This window comes from Bombus affinis, chromosome 15, assembly GCF_024516045.1.
Source record: "Bombus affinis isolate iyBomAffi1 chromosome 15, iyBomAffi1.2, whole genome shotgun sequence".
NCBI classification, from domain to species: Eukaryota; Metazoa; Arthropoda; class Insecta; order Hymenoptera; family Apidae; genus Bombus; species Bombus affinis.
Genome location: NC_066358.1, coordinates 2,700,552 through 2,715,664, shown reverse-complemented (window position 1 = coordinate 2,715,664; position 15,113 = coordinate 2,700,552). Strand labels below are relative to the sequence as shown.

The 15,113-nt window shown below is 33.1% G+C and overlaps 1 protein-coding gene across 1 annotated transcript; it reads left to right on the top strand.

The window, feature by feature from the left end:
* The first annotated feature begins 314 nt into the window (after window positions 1-314).
* Window positions 315-14,422, top strand: LOC126925190 (uncharacterized). The gene is made up of 4 exons (XM_050740496.1): window positions 315-433; window positions 569-696; window positions 2,561-3,008; window positions 3,629-14,422. The coding sequence occupies exons 2-4, from the start codon at window positions 665-667 to the stop codon at window positions 5,288-5,290; spliced, it is 2,142 nt and encodes a 713-aa protein (XP_050596453.1). The 5' UTR covers window positions 315-433; window positions 569-664; the 3' UTR covers window positions 5,291-14,422.
* The last annotated feature ends 691 nt before the right edge of the window (window positions 14,423-15,113 follow it).

Genomic DNA, 15,113 nt, shown 5'->3' with positions numbered 1-15,113 from the left:
ATATATTATTACAATATGAATTACAATATGAATATCATCCATTGGTTATATTATCCTTTGAATAAAAAGGTCTTTTTTAATGCTTGCATGAAATTTTTAATTTATTATTACTAAATTTTAATACGATGGAAATCATTTGAGCGTTTTTAAGTCAGTTCAATTTTCACTTTACTTTACGTCGTTACTCTCATGAGTACATGCCTTTAAGTTCGGTAAATATATCACACTGGAATTTATTGATTTGTTCTGTCGTGTTACTATTGGACAACGTGTTAGCATCACGATTTTACAAAAGAATGAACCAATGAACGGACATCGTTTCTATGTGTGCGTGGAACTTGCATGACGAGAAACGGAAACATTGCCCAGTCGCCCGTTTCCGTCTTCCCAGTGCCTGTCAGCCATTACCGCTCTGCTCGCCGGGTCTTGCAGGGTAAGTTCGTCCGACTATTCTTAGCTTTTTTCATTCGAATACTTTTGTTATTCGGCATAAGATTATTACGAAATAAATATATTTGTTCATATTTTCGTCTTATTACTTTTCTTGTATAATTATTTTCTTTCGCAGGTATAACTGGTACAACTGACATAGTTCCCGAAAAATCGAAGATCGTTCTTACGGGACTGGTAGTGTGTCAGCAAATTCTTCCAAACTTTTGCCGAAATGTATAACAACAGTTATTCCAATCGTACCAGGTACGTTACGTTAAATTCTGCCTTTTAAACGTGCAATATGACAATACCATACGTTGTGAAATGTTGAAACTGGAGAAATTTTTTTTTTTTGCGACATGGTGTTCACCATTTTGTTCGTGGATATTCTCGACCGCAGCTTTTGCCGAATCGCTTAATTATGAGTCGAATTAACAATCTCGTATCTTATGAAAATTCATTATTCCGAAACATGGTAGAACTGAACTTGCGTACGTTAAAGATGTATTGTATTATTTTTTAATAAAATTAAATGCGACATAAAAAAATAAAATGGCGCTGTCATTATCTAATGGAAAGATACTGACAATCGTAAAATTAAAGAATAAAAATTATTTTTGAAATAATATGTATTACCTGATATCCTTGTATCAAGCCACCATCTTATTGATTTTTATATCAGACTGCTATCTTGTTACATATGCTTCATACAATGAAGCACATTAATATTGGCACACTTTTTAAAACAAAATAACATTTTAAGAATTGGACCAAACGAGTTGAATTTTTTTGGAGAAATTAGGATTAGTTTACTAGATAACGTGCCAAAAAGAATTTTGAAATAGTTGCAATTAGTAGAAATCGCGAAGAAACAAGTAAAGTTTGCTTTCTGCAAATTTTTTATGTGATTCTGTAATGAAAATTTAAACAGTACGTTTTGTAGATTCTTGTCAGTTATATACATATTGAATATTTCATTGAAATAAGTAATGTTGCTATGAGCTACAAACGGTTAAAGATCGCAATTTTTCACGACTTTCGTTTTATAACTGTAATAAATCTACATTCTTACACCTTTTGATGCCTATGGCTTATTTCTGTATTAATCGATTTTGATGAAATTTTTAGCATGCGTATAGCTGAAATAAATCTATAAAACATATATTTTAAATTTTCATTATAAACTCAGATAAAAAGATTGTAAAAAGCAGCCTTTACTATTTTTTTCGCGGTTTCGATCAGTTGAAACTTCTTCAAAATTTTTATACACTTCGTCTAATAAATTAATCCCTTTAACTTCCCAAAAATCTCAAATTATATAAAATCTCAGAAAGTTATTATGTTTTAAAGGGTTTTAATTGAGTTTAAGCCGATACTTACACTATCATATATAAGCCTTTAGACACCTCTAAATTATTAAAATTATGTGAAGTATGTTTCAAATGAAGCTCTTCAATCTAATTTTTACTTGTGATATTATCTCAGCTAGCCATATACAGTTAGTAAATATTGATAAGAACAACAGTTAATGTATTTAGTATAAATAAAAAAAACAATAATTGAAGGCGTAAGAAAGTTGTTTTTGTGGAAATACTTCAGTTAAGTGACTTAAGTGTATCTGTTCAATGCTGAGATGTTAAAATGATTGCAATATGTATTTCTAACCATGTTCTGAAAATTTTTATAGACTATATATAGTAACTTATTTGTTAGAGATAAATATGAAACTTGATTAATGAAAGTATTTTGTTTAGTGTCCTTTTTAATTTACTTTACTTTACCTTTTTTGTTAAGTTTAGTTTACTTTTGTAATTTAACGCAACATCTGATCTCAGCTGTAGCAAGATGTAACAATTAACAGCAGAAAAATATTCTTCCATAATAATCTTGAAAATGTAATGAAAATATCAGTATTTTGGTTGGGTTGCATCAAATGTCTAAATATTTCTGCACAGTAGTGTATGTTCATTGTACATTTCTGCACAGTAGTCTATATTCATTATATATTTCATGTTGAATATCATTTATTATTCCATATCAATGGTTTACGAACTCATTATGTAATGAATATACAACATATGTTAAAAGACTGTTAATATCACTTGAAAATAATTTAAAAAAAAATTAGTTACAGACCCAGGGGAAGTAGAGACTCTAGCAATCGTAATGGAGGAGGAACATATTGGAACAGCCAGCAACAACAAAAAGAGAAGTCACTTAAGAAGCAAGTCCAAAGAAGGACTCCTGGAGATTCATTGAAGAAGCCTATATGGGATCTGGCTAAATTACCAGTGATCACAAAGAATTTATATATTCCACATATCAATGTTTTAAAAAGATCAACCGATGAAGTTACCAAATATCACATTGGTAAAGAAATCACTGTAAAAGGAAACAATACTCCTTCTCCAATTCAAGCGTTCGAAGAAAGTAACTTCCCAGATTACGTGATGGAAGAGATTAGAAAGCAGGGCTTTGCTGAACCAACAGCAATTCAGGCACAGGGCTGGCCAATAGCACTTAGTGGACGCGACTTGGTTGGAATTGCTCAAACAGGATCTGGAAAAACTCTAGCTGTACGTATATTAAAATATTTCATTTATATATACAAATTTTTAAAATATTTCAATCTCAAAAGATAGTAATTATAATAATGTATTTCACATTTCACTGTTTATTAAGTACATAATAATTAGTATAGTATTTGTATTTGTGAGATTTATGAACTGAATATAACATTTAGTTATATAACATAAGTTAAAATAACTACAAAACTAATAGTTTTTCAATATAAGTAGATTAATAATTTTTTTTATAGAGAATCTTGAATATATTAAAAAATATTTGAATATAACCGTGAAAAGAAATTGTTTTTTAATATAATGTTTGTCCCTCCAAATCAAACAATTTATTCCTTTGATATTTTTGAGTATTGTAATGTTTCTGGTATTTTTTGATACATTAAAAGTAATGAATATATCGGCTTGTAACAAAGTTAGTGGGATATCCTGTAAATATATCAATTAAAATTTTTAAATAAATAAATCATTAAGGAAATAATATATAAGTATTAAAAAGAAAAGCATAGAACTTTATTTTGTTTAGGATTAAAATACACACTTTCTACAAGGTATTGAGGCAAAATGTTTTTAGTTAGATAAATGTTAAGAGAATTTTTGTTGTGGATATTTTTCAGTATATTTTACCAGCAACCGTACACATTAATAATCAACCACGTTTGAACCGGGGAGAGGGGCCGATCGTTTTAATACTTGCCCCAACAAGAGAGTTAGCTCAGCAAATTCAATCCGTTGCTAGGGACTTTGGTTCCTCCTCGTGCATTCGTAACACTTGCATTTTCGGTGGTTCCCCGAAAGGACCTCAAGCTCGCGATTTAGAGCGCGGCGTTGAGATATGTATCGCAACTCCCGGTAGACTGATCGATTTTCTCGAGAAGGGAACCACGAACTTGCGCAGATGCACATATCTTGTATTGGATGAGGCAGATAGAATGTTGGATATGGGATTCGAGCCGCAAATTCGAAAGATTATTGAACAAATTAGACCTGATAGACAGGTATTGATGTGGTCGGCGACATGGCCCAAAGAAGTGCAAGCTTTGGCTGAAGATTTCCTCTCAGATTACATTCAAATTAACATAGGTTCTCTGACGTTGGCTGCTAATCACAATATTCGTCAAATCATAGAGATTTGTCAAGAGCACGAGAAAGAAACTAAACTTTCAGGTCTATTGAGAGAAATTGGTAAAGACAGAGGAAGCAAGATGATTATTTTTGTTGAAACGAAAAAGAAGGTGGACGACATCACCAAAGCTATTAAACGAGAAGGTTGGCCAGCTATCTCTATTCATGGTGACAAATCACAACCTGAAAGAGATTACGTGTTATCCGAGTTCAGAAACGGAAAAACAATGATCCTTGTTGCTACCGATGTTGCTGCTCGTGGCTTGGATGTTGAAGACGTAAAGTATGTAATTAATTTCGATTATCCGAACAGTTCTGAGGATTATATTCACCGAATAGGGAGAACCGGACGTTGCCAAAGTGCAGGTACAGCATATGCTTACTTTACGCCTAATAACGCTAGACAAGCGAAGGAACTGATTTCTGTTCTGGAAGAAGCTGGTCAGACGATAAATCCTCAACTGGCAGATTTAGCAAACTCGATAAAACCTGCGTATGGTAAGGGCCGCCAACGTTGGAGTCATTCTCGCTCTAATAAGGATAGTAATTCAACTGGAAGTCCTCGAAACAATAGCAGTCCTATTTCAAACAATTGGCAGGCTCAACATGTTCAAAGTACTCAACATAATGGTAACAGTCAAGAAAGGACTGTTGTACGCCAACAAAATGCATACCAGACCAACCGCCAGAATACTTTCCAATCTAATTATCAGCAACACCAACAACAGTCACAGCAGCAACAACACCAACAGCATCAGCAGCAACAACATCAACGACAATCGAATACTTATACAAACAGCTGTCAAACTAGCAATAGTTACCAAGCTGGCTATCAGAATGCAAATATACCTAGATACCATGGAAGAACAGGTGGTTTCCAAAGTAATCGTTACCATAATCGTCAGAACGCATACAGCACTAATCAAACAGCTGGAGGACAAAGCGTGTATTCTATGCCACCTCCGTTCATGATGCCATCTGCTGGTGGACACACAGATTCAGGAATGCAGAGTCTTGTAAACAATAAGTTTTTCCAGACAAATCGTCCACCACCGAATACCGGGGCCTGCGCATACCAATCAATGGGATACAGCCAGTTCCAGGCTGTGCCGCCGTATACTTATCCTTATCCGCCTACACCGGTACAGCAGTGACGCATTTCAAGGTATAAATCGGTAAGAGTGCAGGCTAAGTAAAAAATTGGATTTTCCTGTTTATATTGGACCCACTAAATATTACTATTTGTGTAGATGGTTGGGTCTCTTTTGAATATATAAGTACCATAATCTTTCTTCTTTTCTTTGTCATTTATTATTTTCTTTTTTTTTTCTGGAATAGTGCCGGTTAAAACTTATAATGAGGAAATGAATTACTTGGGCTTATTTCAAAGAAAGAGAGAACGTAGATAAAGATAGTATAATCGAAGAATTTATTGTTCTTTATTCGTGAATATAAAAACTGAAGTAATACTGCGACACGTTCCAAAAATAAGGAAAAAGAAAAATTGAAAAAATTAATTATTGCAAATCGGTAATCAACGAGGCACATTCCAGTCGAGTTCTTTGAAGTAGTAGTAGTTATTTAGCAATGATACATTGATATAATTAATACTGGATGTAGAATATGACCAGCAAATATAGGCTTGTAGCTATGGTCATATCCTTAAGAAAAGTAATTAATCTTCTTGCGATAAAACTATGTAAACGTCATTTAATGCTTTCCCGAAATGCACGAAACGTATAGAAGGGGCGTGGGTTAACGTTTTCATATTTGATAATTTATTTATATTTTGCATATATATATATATACGTATGTACAGGCAACGCTCTTCAAAATGTAAGGCCTTTTGCATAAAAATTAAGCCGTACACCCGTTTTTACAAAGCACACGACAAATATAAAGAAACATCGTGTCCTCTGTTCTGTAATGAGACCGGGTGTTTTGTGTCTCTTTGATAATAGAGGGTGAAATGGTTAAATCTCATCAAAATTAAAGAACTTTGATGAACGATAAATCCCAGCATAATTATATAGCGTACAAAAGTGAGTACTTCGAGATCTATCCTGGACACCGGTGTCTTTGAAACAAATTCAAAGTGTAAAACCGGTAACGGGTAAGAGAAAGGAAAGCTTGGGCTTTAGGGGACAACTTAAATTAAGCATGTAGTCACAATGGCTGTGTACCTCGGCGCAAAGTTTGATACCTTATTTTTATAATATATATCGAAAGTAATTTGTTGTTAAACCAACGAATGATTATACGAAGATAAAAAAAATTAAGAGAAACATTGTTGTTTGATGTTTATGCAATTGGCCACTGAGTGGTCTTGTCCTTGCGCGACCGTGTACAATGTATAGGTGCACGCGCCAGGCTGGCCGCGAATCGAATAAAATTTAGTTGTACCTGTTTTTTAGTTCGTGCTCACTGAAATTATTGCTATTTTTTAGGGAATGATTCAAACTATCCGAGAGACATTTTTCTATCGTAACGTTCAAACTATAAAAAGTAATGCGCTGCCGTGAACGTATGTATATTGAACAAAGAAACGCGTGACGAAAGAGTTTTTAACTTATATATATGGTAACGATCCATGTGTTGTATATGTATATCGCTATGGCCATTACGAAGCGACCCACGAGAAAATTTCATGTGATATATGAAGGATGCGGGAAAAATGAAAATATAAATTCATGCCGTGATAGAAGGCACGAAACCGTTTATCGACAGCGCATAGCGAATTTTTTGCGGGCCTCCAGATTACTCTGTACACGTCACTACTCGAACAAACGAATAGCAAAGAAACTAAAAAAAGAGCCAACAGAGAAGAATGCAAGACTCGAAATATACACTCGAGCAAGGACTCGTTTGCGAACGACATTATTGTGATAATTATACGTAACGCTTTCGTGAAACGGTCTCACAGTTCGTTACTTAATTACGCACAGTAGAAAATGTTGTGAAGCAGTACGTGTGCACAATACCATTTTCCGGTTGATTCACAAAAAACCGCGCGTCACACGCATACTTCAAGCGGATTTTGCTCGATGAAAGAGATTGAAAAAAAAACTCTGTCGATTCGTTTCTAGGTTTCCACGTGGTAGTCTTTATATTCTTCTTTTGCTGAGCCGATAAATCGGATACATTTAAAATGTTGTTTGTGGTGGGGTCGCGAGCAGAAGTTAGGCATTCGCGGTATATTGTTTGTATTTGCCCTTTTGAACATTGTGAATGCTTACGCTCCTACTGTGTTGATCTGACTGCAACACATTGCGTTGTCAGAATGAATAGTGATATAAATAATAGGAAGCGTATGCTACGAGTATTAGACAATTCTGAATACTCATACATTGCGTACGCCCTCTATTAAGTCATCTATCGCTTTGAATTTTTCTTCGAATCTATCTTTTCGTCACAATTGATCCGAAAGATACTTAGATTTCTTTTTTTCAGAGATTATAGTTTCATCGTGAAGTTAGAATATATAGTGTACTCCAAATAGCAGACATTATCTTAGTGCAACTGTACATCTTGGAATTCCATTATATTGCAAGCAATGTATCTTTCATGCATTTACCAATTACTGAGGCTTTTAGATACACTTTGTGATCTGTGAGAATTTAATAGATGAATTGAAATTATGTTTTATTTATTAATATTTCTTTTTTTTTCTCAATCTAGGTTTTTAAACTTTCACTATCTCCCAAGTAACTCGAAGAAGGTAGTTGGGTTGTTGGAGAGCAGAAAGGCTGCTATAAGTTCAAGACATTTGTTCAACCAGATGAGAATTACCCTCTGTTCAAAACTGAACAGTAGTTTCCGTAACTCTGGTTTAAAACTTATCAGAATCTTACATTCTCTGAGGATAGCAATATTATAACATGGCTGTTCTCTATTCCAATAGTGTAGACTTCTAAATGTTTCAGAAAGCCTCAGAATTGTAACCCTTTCAGCTGTGCTGCATTTGTTTCCATAAATTAAGATGAGATGAAAGTGAGAATGAAAATCGATGATTGAATGAAATTCAAATATGCATATCTTTTCTACAACCTTTCTTAGAAATTTTTATGTTATACTTGGCTCGAAGTACAAACGAAGTGGACACAGGACAAACACCAAACATTAGGCAGCAAAGGGTTCATATCTTTTACATCTCAATTGACAGTAACGTAAGAAACTTTGCGTTTTTATGTTTCTTCCGAACAAAGCAAACGTTTTAGCGAAATGCAGCTTGCATTTTGAAAATTGATAGTGGGTGTACGCGTAGCTCTGTGATATGTAAGATGTAGCATATTTATAGATCTACCTATCGCGCATCACAATTAAAATAAGGAACGTATCTTATCAGTTTTATACATGGTATACAAATCATGTGATCCTAAATGACGTGTACTGCGAGAGCTCGCTGTCTACTTTAAGGGAAGAGGAACGAAAGTTGTTAGGAAAAAACGAAAGATCAGTATTCCTTTTATTCTTTTATTTTTTGCGTTTGCCGTGTGAATTCGTGTATTGTCAGGGTAAAGAACAGATAGAAAGGGATTGGAAGATTGGAAAACTTCTATTATTTCTGAGCGTTCTATTCATAAATATCTTAAGTCTTATTTTTTCGTTTCATTATGTAGTCCGACAATTTCATCTCCTACACGATTATATAAAAGTGTAAACATGATGTTCTTCGTGTTTCTTTTTTTCTCAATTATCGTGAAACTGTTTTTTTTTATTTTGTATGTCTGTTTGTTAAGATATAGTCTTCTAATACTTACGTGTTTGTTGCTAGCAAAGAAGTCCGTAATACTTCAGTACTGCTCAGCTATGAATATTTTTGTTAATTTTTCTTTTGTACTTGTTTTTTTATTGTTTACTTTAATGAACAATTATAAATCTTATGCTCACTTGTATTCGTACTAAGTCCAGTGTCACGGGGACTGTAAAAAAATGGATGCGTATTTTTCGCATGGTAGGGCATGCGGTATAATTTTACTTCTAGGGAGCAAAATCGAATCTTCGAATTACTACTTTCTTCCTACTAGTCGACGACAATTATTCATTCTTTCTTTTTTGTATTATAATTTCGTTTCGACGCGTTGTTAGGAAACGTCCATTGAATCGTACTTTTAACGTAACTTCTAACGAGATCCAGTCATCTTTAGTTAATACCGAGAGATTCCCCGAAAAGATCTTGCTCCTTTTATTGTTATAAACATGGAAGAGCATAAAAGGAACTTTCATAAAGTGTTCCATATTCTTGCAATATCGATGAACTCGAACGTCTCGGTCTAGGATATATTTCTAATAAACCGTATATATTTTTTTAATCAATCACCAACGATGATGATAAACGCCGAACGAAGGTGTGGGTAGGTGAGGGGTGGTTTTTCAAAAATATCTGTGACGCGCCTTTCGTCTGTTAATCAAAGACGAAAGGATTCGGAAACGACATATTCTCGTGGAATCTTCACGTTTGCATTAAGCACTCCGGTCCAGATTATGCTAGTTGATCGAACTTGCAATTTTTTTTATCTGTTCGCGTACTAATATATTGTTTTTTCCCCTCAACAAAAAGGAAAATAAAAAAAAAAAAGAATCAACGAAACAATAATTGGCACAATGTTCTCCACGCAAATACAAGCCGACGAATGAACGATTAATGTCGTCGAGTTTTCTGTGCCGTACAATCGTTGATACTAAACATAGCCTCGGGAACATGAGTACCTTTTTAATGATTAATGCTGAACGCTGTGATATCGCGTACATAAACATTTTTATTATTATAAACATAAATGTGCATATTATAATGTTAAACAAAAAAAAAATGAAGAAGAGTACTATTCTCCTTTATATGTGAAGACTGAATCTCGCCAACTTATACACAGGTTTAGCAGCCGCAGATACGTTCGTATACTATGTAGACTACAGATAGACTATTTGTACATTATTAATTATAACAATATGTTTTACGTCGGTAGTGCCGTATGGGGACGGTACTATTATGTTATAGTTCGATAACGGGTGCGTGTTCGTATTGTGCATTTTCTTTTCATATCGAGAATTAATTAATCTTCGGTGTTTCATGATGAGAAATTTGCCAGATATTTCGCGTTTACTTTTCGTAGGTGTTGGAATAGTTGCACGAATCTGGTTTCCTATTTTTCTTTCTTCTGTATTTTGCGATTTTCGTCTCTCGATTCGAATCGAAGAAAGGATTCGATCAAGAAAAGGAAAAAACAAGAAGAAAAATCGTTTATTTGGTTTCTAACGATTGCTTGCCACGTTTCGCTTCTTTTCGATTTATCAATTAGATCGTTCGTGAAATAAAAAGGGACATTACAACAACAACAATACAATCCGTTTCATGATAGTTCCTATATTGCATTCTTCTTTGTAACGTGAATGAATTGCAGCTTAAATTTTGCTAAGATGAGTCAAACAATTATTTTCCCACATTTTATCTGCGTATCGTTCTGTTTGGTTAGAGAAACAAAGCTAAACTTGCGAATATTTTATTGGTGTAGTCACATGTGTGCATTGCCAAGTCTGTAATTACTTCTGCGACTATGTCACGGTCGTTGCCGTAACATTACCATTACCTTTCATCATTTCTCGAGAAATGTACTACCTAAAAATTGATGATCGTTCGTTGACGACGATTCCATGTCATGGGTCAATCATATGCGCGAAAAATATTTTTCTTCCGCTATGTAAGTTCCAAAATAATTCTATCTCGAAATGGAGAAGCGAATACGATATTAAGATTAATTTTAGGAAAACTAAATTTATATCATTAGTCTCATTATTTATCTGTAATATTAATGTGTTTCTGTTTTGTTGATGTTGTGAAATATGCGTGAAAAACGATTAATTGTTTCTTATGAAAAGTGATACCGTTCACTATATAAACGGTAATATCGTTTGTTTGTTTCCTGTTTTTTTTTTTTCTTTAACTTTAATAGTAATAAATTTAGTTTCTTTTCTAATGTCGAACGTAGACTTGTTAGTGTATGCATGAGTGTCGAACACTGCACACTGCACGACAACAAAATTTACTGTGCAAGCTTTTACGAAACTGTGTGATGTAAATACAGTTTACGATCCAGATATTTATCATTTTTAAAAAATGCGTCTTTTAATGGTGGTACATATTTAAGCCTGGGCTATTTAAAACAACGGGAAAAAACACGGTACCTTCAATCGATCTTAATGTGTGCTGAGATCTTCGAATCAACAAATCTTATACATCTCGTCTAAACTACGATGATTCCATTAGAGAAATGTGTACTGAGATTTGTATCGATCAGTAAGTGAGTGCACAGAATAACATTAAAAATTTCTGTGATGGTGTACACTGTACGAATTGATTTCTTAATTTATTTATCATGTTCTAATGTTTTGTGAAGATTACAAAATATTTGTTAGATCTGCGTACACCTGTTTCCATAATTATTATGCTAGTGTTTTGTATATGTGTATTCAGCTTTTATAATTACTTGCTGAAAAACCAAGTAATTATAAAAGAAATTGTCTCTCTTTTTCATGTACATTTAACCCTTTTACTGAAAATCATTGAAATTACTAACATATTAAAAATTACCTGTTTCATTGAGAAAGTAATAGTTATTTATTGTGTTTTAATAACTCGTGACAATTTACTAACTAAAGATTTAGAATATTCAACAAACTAATTTATATATTAATAATACAATAATGTATACATATATATATATATATATATATATATATATATCTTACGTAACAAACATTAAAAATTCATTAGTATTTCATAGTAAAAGACTTCATAAATTAAATATATCAGGCAAAGGGTTAAATTTTTCAAATGATTTCGATTCCAATGTAAATGTAATTCATTGTTTTCTTTTGTGTGCAAATGTTCGTATTTTTCATGATTGTTCTCAGAGTAGTGAAACAAATACGAATCCGTCGTACTTCGTCTTTCTGAAAGCGCGTAATATTTCGTATTCAATATATTGCCAAACTTATTCTTGGAGTCGAAAATTGTTCAAATACGAGGATTCGAATATAGGTATAATTTGTGTGATATCACCGATGGTACTAAGCACTTATTTCTTCCAGCGAATCGTAAAAAACGAAAAATGATCCTCTCATAGGGACGTGAAGCGCATCGAGACGATATTAAGAAAAAAAAAACATTAAAGATGTTATAGGAATTAACGTGATCGTTGCGAGGAAACGCAGTTACAGCACGGTAGACTTCCTGTTGTTGTAATAGTTCATTTGTTGATGCGTTTGTTCTGAACGCCCATTAGGAAAAGAAAATGGTATTAAGAAAAGGAAAGAAAGAGCGAGTAGTTTGAAAAAATAAAATAAACGCTAAGAAAAATATAATATGCTAAATTACGAAGAGAAAACCCGAGAAACTTGATAATCTAGTAACGCGTAATTTTAGTCGTTTCTACGAGATCAGAAAAAGTTAAGAGAATTTCAGACCGTCAATGATGTCAGGAATGGCGAACATTTAAAGAAAACAAAAAAAAAGAACAAGTAGGTATTCTGTTATTACGGCTTCATTGATTCATCACGCCTTACAATATGAAAGAGCTCGGCCAACTTTCATCAAGTGTGTATACAAGATTGCGAACACTCTTAGATCCGAAACAAAAACAAGAAAATGAAAACCGCTCCTTGGTCGTCCTCGAATAAATTAAGATAAGAGGAAGTGTTTGCTCTAGAATTGTTCGAACTGCAGCACAGAAGACGGCATACAAACGTGATTGCATTCTTGTTGAATATAATGATATACGAAGGAGGCATGCAAGAATATATGTATATTTGCGTCAATTTTATGCGTAAAAAAGATACATTTATCAGTTCTTTATATAAATATAAATATATATAATATACTATATGTTTGTATATACAAAAATATACAGACATAGATTCTAAAAAGGAAAGAAGATATTCTATCAAAGCAATGCTGTCCATCAAAATTGGAGACACTACTTAATGCTTCTTTGTCTTTCGTGAAGGTTGTTACTAATGGACAAAGAAGCTAAATATTTGTAATAGAGGATAATTATTCTTGTTAATACATACTTGTTGTATATCTGCTTAGTGTAATAATATTAGAAATCTATATCATATGGTGTAACAGGAGACGAATAGGAGGAACGTGCTTTTTTAAGTTATTGTATCTTTATTTTGGACAGCATTGTTTTTAAGGATAAACGAATGCCATAGAATATTCTGGACGAATGAAAAAAAGTGATCACTTATCACGTTATTAACAGATTCACTGCTGCCTTATATTTCATAATTTTACTTCTGTACTGACTGTGTAAAAAGTACATTCAAAGGAACTATCACAGTGTACACTTGCCATGATGAACTTGGCAGTGAATGTGTTAAAGATGACAAGTAATCTAGTCGGAATTATTCTCTCGTTAATTGTGACTCTTGGTGGGTGCAAAGATACATTGAAACTAATATCTTTTTTATAATATAACAATATTGAAATATGATTCGAACATTGTTGTACGTAATACTTTATTGGAAAAATGTTTTCGATTATTCAGATATATTTATTTTTAGAATTCTGACGCAAAAAAAAGGAAGAGAAATGAAGATCTCTAGCGTTTTGTACCGAATAATGTCCACACTCGACACGAAAATGTTATTTTAAAACGATATTTTAAGAAAACGAAAGACCCAGTATTAGCAGTACAACTAGAGAAACAAAGTTGTACGAATACTTCGTTATCGTTTTGCTTCCTTTGTTTTATGTTGTCCTCCATTTTGGATCCATCGAGTGAACGCGGTAGAGATATTCGTCGTCTAATCGTATAAGCCGTTTTACTGCAGAATTACTAATTTTTACGACCAAAGAGAGGTAACATAAAAATTTTTCTCTTTTCTTTGTCCATGACACAACCGTTTACAGTGGAAAATAAATCAATAGTTATATGTAATGTGAATATTTTAATGCAATCATCAGTGAGTGTTAGGAAGAAACTAACATTTGTTAAAAAGTACCTTAGAATTAATTATTTTATGGATCGCTCCTGTTTAAATACAATTTATGGTTTCGCCTGTGTAGAAACAAGAAGAACAAAGAGCATACACAAATTATTTATATAAGGCAGCGTACAAGATGAACAATTTAAGGAAAATGTGGCATATATGATATTAAATAATATTTCTGTATTCAGATTCTCTTCTGTAGGTTTCATTAAAGTGCATTTCTTGTATGTTACACAGTATTATGATAGAATGTAAGAATAAATACTGCAATAATAAACTGTTTGTTTCTCTGTCAATTTACGAAACTTATTTTAATATCCCGATAGGTAATAGCCATATTTCGTTTGAAAGAATTATTGCAATTGTGAATTAAGTTAGAAATTTTCATTAATTCTTAGCTACGAAGTTTATATATTTTATTCTATCATCGAAGGCACGTGTCTATTAGATATTATAATAACGACAAGTTTTCCAATAATACATTTCAATTTCGACAAAACATGTGAATGTTATTACATAGGTTTGGGTTTTGATATATTAATTGATTCACACAGATTAGTTTTGTATGTTCTCTGTATTTCACCACCTTGTACAGCCATTACAACACACCGAATACTCAGATAAAAGAAACGTGGCGGATGAGGAAAAACAAAAAAAGAACCACAAGCACTTGCATCAATTCTGGTTGTAGAAAACTAGTGATCATACCAACATAACATTTATCTCAACACTCCCCTTTGATCATAGTTCTTACACATTCCATAGCTTTGGTAACATATTGAGTCTTAATTCTACTCAAACCTTTGGTAGGGATATCTGCAATATTCTCAGAACTTGGCACATAAACATAATCTAAAATACCCTTTGACACACAATTCTTAACATAGAAGTAACGAACTTGGACATGCTTAGAACTCTCAGCAATTACCTCATCCTTGAACCATGAAATAGCTCCAATATTGTCACAGAAATTTTTGCATGGATGGG